General features: G+C 47.3%; 1 protein-coding gene across 6 annotated transcripts in view; it reads right to left on the bottom strand.

Annotated features, from left to right (window-relative positions):
• The window catches only part of NTRK3 (neurotrophic receptor tyrosine kinase 3), a 212,321-nt gene that overhangs the window by 146,821 nt on the left and 53,130 nt on the right, over positions 1-12,370 (bottom strand). For all 6 annotated transcript variants that reach the window (XM_065641444.1, XM_065641445.1, XM_065641443.1 and 3 more), the window contains exons 4-7: positions 11,633-11,701; positions 4,279-4,436; positions 1,904-2,046; positions 1,212-1,353 (exon numbers count right to left, since the gene is read on the bottom strand). In XM_065641444.1, the coding sequence (XP_065497516.1) occupies positions 1,212-1,353; positions 1,904-2,046; positions 4,279-4,436; positions 11,633-11,701 (512 nt within the window). The remainder of the gene's footprint in view (positions 1-1,211; positions 1,354-1,903; positions 2,047-4,278; positions 4,437-11,632; positions 11,702-12,370) is intronic.

Here is a 12,370-nt window from a genome sequence, read left to right as displayed (position 1 = left end):
CCACAAAGCCAGGTCCCAGCCACTTTGTTTCACTCGCAAGCCCAGATCTGCATGTGGCTTGTTCACATCTTCCTGGCAAGGAGGATTCAAAACAGGCAGCCACCTACACGTACACAAACCCAGATCTTTTCAGCATGAAATTACTGCCTGAGTGATGTGTCTGGGCAATAAACGCAGAGGTAGCAGAAACTGTCAGCAGCTTAGAGGATTACACCGGTGAAAACAGGCATTGGCATGGTGCTTTTTAAGGTGTGGAGGAAAAGATGTTAAAAAACACAGTGCAAAAAAACTCGCTTGCTGACTAATCACCTCTGAGCTGATGTGAGTTTTAATTATGTCCACTCTTCAATCCATCAATAGTACTTATTGGGAGGAAGATGAAAGTAGTAAAGCATCTGCTCTCCTCTTTCCAGTCTCCTGTGACCCCTTGTCTTTACAGTGGCTGCTACACTGAACATGAAACACATGTGGGTTCACCAAGACCAGTCAGAATCCTGCATGGGTCTCTACTCTACCTGGCAGGGTTGAGGGTAGGGGACAGATTTTCATACTACAGGGTAAAAGCAAATATTACAGACGCAGCAACATATAGTAAATCTCATCCGCTTGAGAGCACAAAGCTGTGTAAACTTCCTCTTAAGGTCAGGTTTGTGTGAAGTTATATTACAAAGCATAGAGAAAGTTTAGCTACTTGCAGCTAAAAGTGAACAGTTGAAATTTGACATGTGCATGTTTATACGGCATTTGCTGTTTAACTTTGTAGGAACAGACCTGGAAGGAAGCACTAGCATCTCTGAATTCAGAGGCAGGATTTACACTGGCTTTAGCAAGGGAGACATTTAACCACTCACATGACACGAGGGCGAGCAACTCTTGTGTTTGTAATCAGAGTTTTAGCACCTCTACACTTTTCTTACTCTGATGGATCTTCCAAGAGTTAGGTGGAGAGATGTCCACCACCAGTGTGGCACTGCTGCTCCTTCCCCTGCTCTAGTTGCTCATTTCTGCATTAATGGAAGCAGCAGGACAGCAAAAATACTAACACTTAAGAGAGAGATGTGCAGGGATTCTCTTCCTCCTGACTGTGCTCAGCTCCTCATCCTCACCCACAAAACCAGAGTGTTACAGGTAGCAAGTGGACATGCATTCACATGGTTCCCAGGGCAGCCCTCCAGCCTCTATATGGTCAAGGTCTCCCTACTGCTACTTACAGTAGACAGTGAGCAGCACACTGGCATTGCTCATCCCCACCACGTTCTCAGCAATGCAGGTAAGCAGGAACCCGTTGTCCTCACTGGTGACATTCACCAAGGTCAAATTGATGGCATGAACATTGGTCCAGTTGAGGTTGGTCTAAAAATCCCAGAGAGAAATACAGACAGAAATCAGTGTCTGAATCAGAAGCTGAGGATCCCAGTTTCCACATAAGATGCAAAAAGGTCTCCAAAACCCAAGGACAACTAGGATCTGGGTGAGGGGAGGTCTGATTAAGTATGCTGTGTCCTATAAGAGGAGCTACTGGTAAGGGGATACCCATGGTGTTGTAGCACATAGCTTATCTCTACAAAAGCTTGCTTAGTTGCTTATTTCAGCTACAGTTATTGCAGACACCTCTGTAAACAGGCATCTTCATTAGAGGAGACAGGAGTTAATCCACAAGCTATCTCATCTTTCCAGTCATACAGAGGGAAGGTTCTGTTGCCTTCAGGCAGTTGCCAGGTTCTCATGTGGATTTGGTATGTCCTCAGTTTTCCTTTGGATACAGCCCTTTCACATTTCTCACAGCAGTCTCCGGCATCTACCTGACATTCTGCCCTTCATGCACAGACCTGAGGAACCCAAGGCAACTGCCTTGCCCACACCACATCGGGCACAGGCAGCACTGAGGTCCCACGGCCCCTACCTGGTGCGTGTTGATGGAGTGGAGATCAGCCACCGTCCAGTCGACGTCAGGCAGCGGCGAGCCGGAGCCATTGCAGGTGATGACAGCGTTCTCCCCTTCCCGCACCGTCAGGTTCACGTGGCTCACGCTGATCTCGGGGAGGTCTAGGAGAGCCAGACACCGCAGTGCTCAGGTATGGAGCGGCATTTGCTACAACCAGCTGCAGGATGCACACATGTGGACCCAGATCCTGCCAAGCTGTTTCCCAAAATCAGCCTCCAGCACCCTGGGATAAGCAGCAGGAGGCAACAGTGTGGCCTTGCCCTACTGAGAGAGGGATGAGGCATGGACACAAGGGAAAGCATGCACACTGAAGATGTGCCAGCTGAACAAACTCTCCCATCACACTTGAATCCAAATGTTGGCGTTCAGTGCTGGCTGCCCTTCCCAAAAAACTCCTTCTCCGTCTCTTCTGCTCCCACAGAAGCTGCTCTCAAGGGCAGTCACCTGGGACAGGAAAGCTGCATGTGTTGGGAGAGGATCCAAAGAGCTCCCACCTCCAGGGACAAGGCAGAAAGTGTCCAGCACTTCAGGTGAGAAGAGTGTCCCTCTAATTTATAACAATCGAAAGACAATGACCAAGGCTGTGTCCTCACATCAACTGCAGCTCTCCTAATAAAAGGTGTCCTTGTTCTTCCTTAGTGGTGGCAGAGAGATCCACTGATTTATGGTGGCCCTGATTTACACCACTTCCTTACTTGCCACAGGCGCCAAATATCCTTGCAACATAAAACAAGATAGTGCTGGTTGCAAGAAGAAGGGCAAACAGACTTCTTGCATGAGGAGGGCTTTCTGGGCTCATCGTAGAGGCAAACTGGGTGGGCAGGGGGGAACAGACCATTGTAGAGCACAAGCATCCATCACACTGACCCAAGCCCATGGATGGGGATACACATCCTTTCAATGCCATCAGGAGGAAAGCAGCATTGCATGGATTTGGGGGATGCCGGAAAAGAAGGCAGCAGTCAAGGTCTGGAAAAGTTGCATAGGTGGCAAGAATCAGCAGAGGGAGGTGGGAGACACACAGATGGTCTTAGCAGGTTGAGCTAGTGTCAAATGTGGCCATACCAACTCATGCCAGCCCTCAGCACCAAAGGAAAAAGACAAATGAGGTGTTGTTACAACATCCCTTGAGTCATCTTAATGCTTGAACAGACTCCTCTGGAGGAAAGCAGATCAGTGTGGTTCCCTTCCAGGAGACTGCAAGGTCAGAAAAGGTGCTCACCCTGCACACCAGCACGTTTGTGTTCCCAAATCAGCACCCTGCTGTCCCGTCAAGTCTAATACCACCACTGAGGAAGTCACTTTCTCCTGCCATCCCTGATCCCTAAGGATTTTTTTTTTCTCCCCTCTAATCCTTGGAGATTATTTTTCCCATTGGGGGAGGAAGTTACAATAGTCTCTCAAATCTTTTTAGCTCATCCACATGCAGGCACACTTTGCCCAATTTTCAGAGCTTAATAAAGAGACATAGTGAACTTGGAAAAGAAAAATAAAAAAATCATGCAAATCCAAATGTGCATGCTCTATGTCTAGTACCACTACAAGAAATAAAGCCAAATTCCTAGAACAGAGGACAACCATCAGAAAAATAAAGCCTCTGGTTTTCTTTTTTTTTTTTTTTATTTTGTTCAGCCTGTGAGTTTGAGAGCTGCTTGTGTATAGACAGTTTAATTGTTCTGTTGAAGGTACACCTTCCCCTTATTCTGCAAGGGATCCTTTCCAGTAACGGCAATAGCAGAGCAAAAACTGACACCAAGTAGGCAGCTGATGTGTGACCAAGGTGAAGGAAAAAGGATAACTATTGAATATGCCTCACGTTGCTCGTGGGGCCACTGGACTCACATCAGCAGGAAACAGAGAGATATAAAGTCATTCCTGTCTCTTCCCTACAGATACGGGCTTTCAATTGAAAAACAAAAGAAGATGAATAGAGACATGTATTTCCTAAGAGTAATTACAAAAGACACAGTGGCAGTATCTTTTAACAATATGCTGTTTCTACGATTTGATAGAGAAAGAGCAATGTGAAACATATCCCTTTTCAAGACATCACGTAGACTCATCACAGACACTTCGTCAAGCAGCAGCATTACAGTGAAGGAAATGCCTCAAACCACCCGATACCTTTGCACATACAGAAACAGCAGCCCCACATTTACTCACATACTCTATTTTTAATCCACCAACCACCCCCGATCAGCTTCGATCATCTTATTCTTGACCCATGTGGTGGGATTCTACAGCACCAGTTTCCCCAAGAAAATGGTTGAACCAGAGGTGCCAGATAAGGCAGGAGTCCCTCCTGGCACCCCCCTGGCCTCAGGAGTTCTTACCACACTGGGTGATGTTCATGTCCCGCAAACGGATGATGGCAGCATCCAAGTTCATGCAGTAGAGGTCCTGGTACTGCAGGTTCGCCTCACCCTTCTCCTGCCAGAGCTGGATCCAGCGGATGTCGCAGCTGCAGTTAAAGAGGTTCCTCTCTAGTCTCCTACGGGCAGAGAGAGCATGAGAAAGGATGGTGGGGTGGGGAAGGACGAGCAGGGCCATCGCCTGGCTCCATGCTCCCCAAGCAGGACAGCCACCATGCAAGGGGCCCTTTTGAGCTAGAGGAGAATCTCCTCCACATTATTTTCCTAAGGTCTTCTGGTACACGCTCTTCTCCCAACTCCAGGGAGACCGAGGTTACACATCCATCCATTCACACCGTCTCCTTCACGCACACACACACAAGGTTTTACATTTCCCAGGGCAGCACGTGGATACAGTCAGCATCTTTCACCACAAGATCTGCACATCTGCAGCTCAGCCCCATCCAGACACCCAAAACGTTCCTCCCTCAGCAAAGGAGCAGCAACGCTCCACTGCCCCAAAATATTGATTCACATCTTCAAAATCCCTTCAGTGGCGGTCCAAGACCCAAAGTAAATCTCCAGCCCCACAAGTGCGCAGTGAAGCTGGCAGCTCTTCTCTCGAATACCTTGTCTGAACAGAGGCTCCTGGTGACCCAGGACACGAGCTAATGGGCAGGGTATCACACATTTTAATCAAATCAAACAGCACTGCACAGAGACCCTGCTGACCTGGCTAGGAGAAATGGAAAAGTACTGCCTTTAATGTACTTCATTTAAAACGCAGTTACACACAGTTTATATACCAGGAATGTTTATTATAATTGATTTTCCAACCTATTAACCATTTCATTTACATTTTTAAAGCCCTTCAGCTCTGTGGAGATGCGAGGAGGGCAAGTCCCAGAAGGGAGGAGAGCCCAGTGCTCAGCCAGGACAGACTGAGTTACCAACATGGGTTGCAAGGATAACTTGAGCAAGACAGGGGATATAGCCTAAAAAAAAAAAAAAAAAAAAAAGCTCCCCACATAACCACGAAACAAAAGAAAGTAAGGAGCAGAGGAGCCAGCACTGCAAAAGGTGAGCTTAGTCACCCCAAAGCAGAAGAGCACCTCCAAAGCTCAAACCGTTGCTTCACGCAACATCTAGATTCCCCTGTCATACAGGGGTAAGCTGCTTTTCAGGTCTATTCCGTGTGTTACTGCAAAATTCATGCTTGCTTTTACAAAATTAATTCCACCGACTAACAGGATTTGGAAACAACCTTCCAAATACGTGCAGCTACTGTTTCATCCATGCAGTACTGCAAAAGGAGGAGAAGGGATCTTCTGGTATCACCCAGGGTTGTTAAACCTGAACCCCAATGATGCCGCTTTGAATCTCCTTATAGAACAGGATGCCATCTGACCTTTTGGGGTTTTGGTTTTTTTAGAACAAAAGCCAAGTTCAACTTCACTCTATAGCTTTTCATTAGTTCATTCCTTTCCCATCAAAAGCACCTAAACCTTTGCAAGACAGGCGCAAGGCTCAGACGAGCAACTCAAATGCTAAGGCACTAAATTTAACAGATCAGAGCAGATTAGTACAGTGATTTGGTGGGACTCAAATGATGAGACATTCCCTGCATGCTATAAGTACTGCCAGTGCCCCGCACAGACTTCATGTCCTCTCCAGCATGGCCATGAAGCCACATGCTCCATGGGATTCTCTCAAGGTCATGCCCACCAGCAGGACACAGGATGGCAGGTGGGTAAGAGCTGTGGGCTCAGCAGATCACGTAACCTGAGACGTACACTGGGACCCTGCAGGGAGCTGGGGGAGCTCAGAGGCAACAGGGGAGAGAAATTCTGCTCCACCACAAATATCCTCATGAAACAAGGCTGCCGGGGAGAGCTGCTGTCCCAGCACTTAAAGGCAGCTCCATAAGTAATAGACGGCAGCTTTCCCGGCCGTTGCTAATTCATGAAGTCCCATGAATAATACAGGAGCAATGAGCTTCAGGGCAGAATTACCCACGACCTGCCCCAACATCAGTGATGTAACTCGCTCTAATCGAGACCCCCAGAGGGGCTTTTACACAAATTAACTCCCATCACCAGTAGCTGGTGGGTAGAAGGGGCACAGATGTGCACACCCCTTTTCTCTTAACACACATCGCAAAAGCATCCTTGACACATGGGAGATGCCCTCCCTCCTCACTTGGTGCCTGCCCTGCCAGCCAGCTTTCCAGAGGTGCACAGGGATTTCTATGCTCACACTGTCCTGTGCCTGCCCAAAAACCTGAACCTCCAGCTCTCTCCTCAAACCCTATCAGTGCCCCAGGCTTGCAGGGATCATTAGGAGCTGCAGCTCCTTCTAACCCTTCCTACCATGACTTCTGCAATATGTCCCCTCTACCTACAGCCTTCTGCTTGCTGAGATGAACACACCTGCCCTTTTCTGCAAGGAGAAGCACCTCAGGGAATACGAGACACGCTTTGGCCAAAACTCTGTCAGGCCAGAAGGCATCACCATGTGCTGCGGAGATGTCTTCTATCACAGTGGGAATGACAAAAAATGGTGTTGAAAGGCACGACGGGGCAGGCAAGAGGCCTTCATGGCTGTTCTGCTTAATGGGTGCAGCAGTGAGAATTAAGGCAAGGGGCTACTGATCGTGAGACGTATCCAACACAGGTTACTCCCAGAGAGGACAAGCAAATGCAAAGGGCATTTTTTGCCAGCCTTGGCCTGGAACCATTGCCAAATCATTGCCTGGTGATAGGTATTCAGGAGCTGTGCACTCCCACACCTTCTGAAGGCCTCGTTAAAACTGAAAATGCCTGTGAGAAATAGCAAGTGTCACAGCCACAAGCAAGCTGGGGTCTCAGCATAAGCAGAGCTGCTGCTTTCTGCACCAAGGAGTTGACCCCAAAAGGGACTGAACCTACACACAAGCCAGAGCCACGCACAAGCCTTGGGAAGCACACACTTTCAGCAAAAGCTGTATTCATCACCTCCCAAAACTGCCTGGACAGCCTATATCAGGGTGAGCCAGGGCAGGAGAGGGATGCCATTGGCATCCCAGTATGTACTGGGACAGGCAGGACTTCACACACAAGGTTTTATTCAGGCTAGGCAGTTAAATGAGACACGTCTCCCCACTCATCAGCTAAAACAAAGCTGTCTCCAGCTAAAGCCTCTCAGAGCGCAGCAGAGATCCTTGCCACACTTCTGTCTGTTTTGCTTCACGTGAAACTACTGCCGAGGTTTCATACACTTGCAATTAAAACACTCTTCAACCTCAGGACTGAGACCACTTCCCTAAGCTTGAGAACTAAAGAGCACCCAGCAGAGAGAGAACAAAACCTATTTTTGTTTTTCATTTCTATTTATTTCCCAGAACCAGGGCTTCTCTTGGCAGTCCAGCCAGAAATGTTGTTTCCAAACCGCTGCCAAAAAGGGATGGGATAGAAAGGGAAAAACTCGGGGATCGATGCGTGGCATGTGACACTGGATTAGCTAAAGCAGAGAGCAGGTGAGTACCCACTGTCTGGCTACAACTCTATCAGTGTGACTGTTGGCAGCAATAAATTTTTAAGCTAGAGGCACAGGCAATAATAAGTTGGACTTATAATATTAACAGAGATGCTGCTGTGCCCCATGCCAACCAAAGCCTCTTGCTGTAGTATTGCAGAAATCTACTGCAGGGCAAGATGGCAAGAACTGCTGGTATTAGAAATGCTGATGGGCCGGGCAGAGCAGCAAGATGTTCAGGACTAGAGGGTTTTGTACAACTGAAGATGTAATTGGATCCAGAGTCTTAGGTCTTTCTGGGAAGGAATTGCTTGAAATGTCAGCCCTAAGCTCTCCGAGGACATGACAAAGGAAGCCAAGGACACGACAGAGGAAACCAGCTGTGACTTCTGGATAAGAAAGGCTCTAAGTCCAAGGTTTATGAGCTGTTGCATGTGTCAGATGCTTTCCTGTGCACAGTCGGCTTCAGACTTAGGAGAGCTGTGCACACATTAGCTCAAGCCCTGCTGGTCAAGGTCAGCCTGTGCTGTGGGAATTAGGGCTGGAGTTACTGGAAACCATTCCAAGCCTTACTTCTGGCCAGGAGGAGAAAGAGATAATATTCTTTGGAAGTGTGCCTCATTTTTGCCATCCTTTCTTCAGTGAGTCAGCAGGGTAAAAGCTCAGTTCTGTTCAACAAGAAAAGGAACTCTGCTTTAAAGCAATACCATCTTCCCGAGCTCAAGACGCCTTGAACGCAGCCAGGCAGCTGTTTGAAGTCCCAAGTTCCCATCCACCTGCCTGCTCTCATAGTGTGACATGATCTTCACATTAGTCTTCCGCTCTTTCCTCCTCCGTGTTCACCGTGAACGGTTTTGTCAGGTCTCATGTTCCCTGGCAGTCTCCATGTCACATCAGTTGCAGTTCCTCTCCTCCCAACACTCTCCCAGAGACAATCCTCCCATTGCTTCCCTTCCCATGTGCTCCAAGCTGCATGTCACAGGTTTGCCTTTGATGACTGTTGTAGAATCACAGAATCGCTTTGGTCGGAAAAGACCTTTAAGATCATCAAGTCCAACCATTAACCTAGCATGCTCAAGTCCACCTCTAAACTATGTCCCTAAGAACCTCATCTACATCCTCCCTCCAGATCCAGGATTTCCTAGTAGTGCTGGGGCACTGGTATTCAATAAGGTCCCTCTGGTGAACCACTACAGACCTGCAACTGCTTGTCCCACCAACCTTCCCCATAGACCTAACCCTCCCAAGAAGTGCAGACTCTTGCCAGCATCTACCTGTCCCTGGGGACTTCTTGCCTTCCTCAAATTTCCTGCCTCTGCATCGGTCTCTGCTGCTCACCATCTTCTGCCTTTCCAGGGAGTTTTGGCTCAACTTCAAGTCTTTGGCTGATTTCAGGCTGCGGCTCCCTTTCTAGCTTTCACCAGTGCTTCACACTCACTTTACGTGGGCCATGTATTCTGTCTCCCTCCCAGATTCTGGAAGCCTCCTTGGAGCTCAGCATGCCAAAAATCTGTCTTCTACTCACCCATCCTCTGCATTTCTAAAAAAAAAAAATAAAATATTTCCCACTTTCGCACATCCATTACTAACTTCTCCCCATCTTGAGGATTTGCTTTTCCTCATCAACAGGTCTCATTCTTCTAGCACTCTGGACCATGACCACCCCACAGTAGATATCATGTGTCTTTAATTTCATTCCCAACATCTTTATGTGAATAATTATTCAGAGCCCATAGCTCAGGCTGCACCTCCATGCTGTCTTCTCTCAAACAAATCCAAAGATCAGCAGGACAGTTTCATGGTCCCAGGGAGGACACTGCAGGCACATGCCCCTGCTCCATTAACACTAACATCCCAGAGGGTATCAGCTAAAATACCCCTCTCCTGTCACATTTTGGGAAACAGCATCGTAATATTGTTCTGGTACTGACTGTCCTACCAGTGCTTATGTGGATGGAGGGTCCTTAGTGACAAGGGAAAATTTGTCAGGAAGCACCAGTGACAAAGTAATTCTGAATTTTAAAAAAATAAACTTGACCAGGCTCTTACTCCAGCCCAGCCAGTGGCAAGTCAGTCCTTGCAGGCATGGACATTTGCAGGTCCAGGTTGATCCCTGGAGCTGGTTCTAAGGGCTGATTTGCCGAGACCTTTCCACAACACGGTGTCAGGAGAGGCCCAGCTGAAGCTCCATCCCCACGCGGTGCCAAGCCTTCCCCTGGGACATCATGGACATCACATCAGTGCTGTGTTCCCACCATATCACCTCTCCCTACCAACCAGCCCCACCACCTCCCACATTTCCATCTGCAGTACTTCTTCTGCCAATCAGGGCTTGTTATCTCACAGAAAACTGCTCTGAGCGCAGCTCCAACAGAAGCCAAGTAATTCAGATCCTTCCCTAGAAGGATCTGCTAGACTGCAGAGCACTGGCCCTGACTTTGCTAACACTGACCAAAGCCACCCCAAGCACACCAGCTTCCCTGTCAGGGTCACCATAGCAGGACAACACAGATATATTCTTCATCAGGTAGGGATAAGTATGTTTTGCTGCCCAAACAGCAGCATCTCACTTCCCTTTGTGGCCACTCTTGGTCTTTTGAGCCTGACTTGGGCTGGTAGACAAGCCTGAAGAAACAAAATATGACCAAATGAAACAAAGCCACATAAAAATGAGCCCTGTTAGAAGTATCCTCGTTAATTTGCAGGCTCACCATTACCCCAGGCCCTGCCAGTGCCTCCAGCTCAGGACTGCAGCCCCATTTGCTCCTCCACTCTTGGGTCTCTCTTGGGTAACAACCATCAATCTGAGTTTTGCCAGACAGTCCAATGACAATAAGTAAAGGTCTAAGAATACAAATGACTCGTGCTATTAAACTTGAAAACTGAGCCAGGCTTGAAAAATATTTAGAGCTGTAATCAGCGAGGAGACAAATTCCAAATTCAGCATTTTAACTCTGCAAGCCAGATTCCCCATCAGAAGGGCGTTTCTGGATTTTCTAATATCACTATTAGTATTTTTCATTTAACAATTTGACAGAAATAAAATACACTGCAGTAACACCAGTGATAACACACTTACTCCCACTTGAAAGACTGTCTTTATTCTTTCATAAGTCACTTCTAGCTTACAGCTCTATTGATCATCAGTGAGGATGAATGGAGCTTCCCAGGATCCTCTGGGATAAATCCTACATATATATATTTTTTTATACCCACAAAACGACTATTTCTAAAAATTCAACAAAACAGGTCATCAGGGCAACGCTCCATTGATTTCGTGTCCACTTATTTTTCAAGCCCAGCTCTGAATGCTCTATCAATAATTCAGCAGGCTGAAGGCCACTGGTGCCCCAGGAGAGACACTGCCTCATCTCCCACAACAGGGCTGGGAGGTGCCTTGACTGCTAGAGAGCAAGGGAGTCATCCGCCTAAAAAGCAGGAGTGTCTTATAAATCACATCCATCAGCTGAAGAAAAACAGTTAGTCCTACCCTGCACCAGATGAGGATCAAGTATTTGAGAAGATTCACTCAATACCTGGCCTAGTAAGTATTTGTAATGTGTTCCCAGAGTTAGTCAACTGTTTACTAGCCCAAGCATGACTTGTTCATCATCCACGATGTTAATTAGCCAGCTGCTGTGAAGTCAAAAGAGAAGCAGTTCTGCTCTGGTGCTCCCATACCCAAGAAACCCTCCCAAGGATGGTGCTGACCACTGGAGTTTTAGGTAATTATTCACAGGCTTCAAAACAGCTCTATTTGGAAATCGTTCCTCCTCTCAGCCTCCCCTCTTCTCCCAGGAGATACCTCCAGGGTGAGACTTACAGTTCAAAGAGTCGCAGGGTCTGGAAGAGTTGCCATGAGAGAGTGGTGAGTCGGTTCCCAGAGAGGTCTCTGAAAATTAACAAGAAAAATAAAAGTCACAGTAAATAATTCCTCCTCCATGTGGCCCTACTGCCTCTGCAGAGCTCATCATCCTCCTCCATGGAGAGGCTGCCAAGCAGTTTAGGACCCATGTTTAGATCTTATAATGAGAGATTTTAATGAGAATGAACCCAAATGGAAGTTTCTCATTAGATTTTTTTTTTTCCCCAAGAGGGAAAATGGTTTATATCCCACTGCAATGATAAAAAAAAAAAAAAATCCACAGAGCAAGATGTGTCTGACTCTCACCCATGAACCTGGAGCTCGACCAACCATAAACAGAATGAAAAAGTCTTATTTCATGACTTGAAAAAAAAAAGTACAAACCTTACGTTAAAAATAGCAACAGCCAGGTTTAAATTACAGCATGAAGATTACCCAAGGTGTTATCGCATGATCTGCAGTAGCTGCGTGCTCCAAATGTCCCGGTATGGCTGTATTGTCTGCACCCAGAGGTACCGCTGCTGCAGCAGCCAACAGCTCCCCATCCCTCTCTCCATCTGCCCAAACTTGCAAAAACACTAATCGCATCTACCTGGGAGAGCTTTGCAACCCAGCAGACGTTGCTTCTTCAGCAGAAAGCCAGAGAGGGTAAGAGAGTGTAAAAGTAACCAAAGTACTGAAAAACAAGTGGAAGAA

This window comes from Caloenas nicobarica, chromosome 10 (assembly GCF_036013445.1).
Source record: "Caloenas nicobarica isolate bCalNic1 chromosome 10, bCalNic1.hap1, whole genome shotgun sequence".
Lineage (NCBI taxonomy): Eukaryota > Metazoa > Chordata > Aves > Columbiformes > Columbidae > Caloenas > Caloenas nicobarica.
Note: the sequence above shows the minus strand (reverse complement) of the source record. Positions and strands in the feature narration are given on the sequence as shown.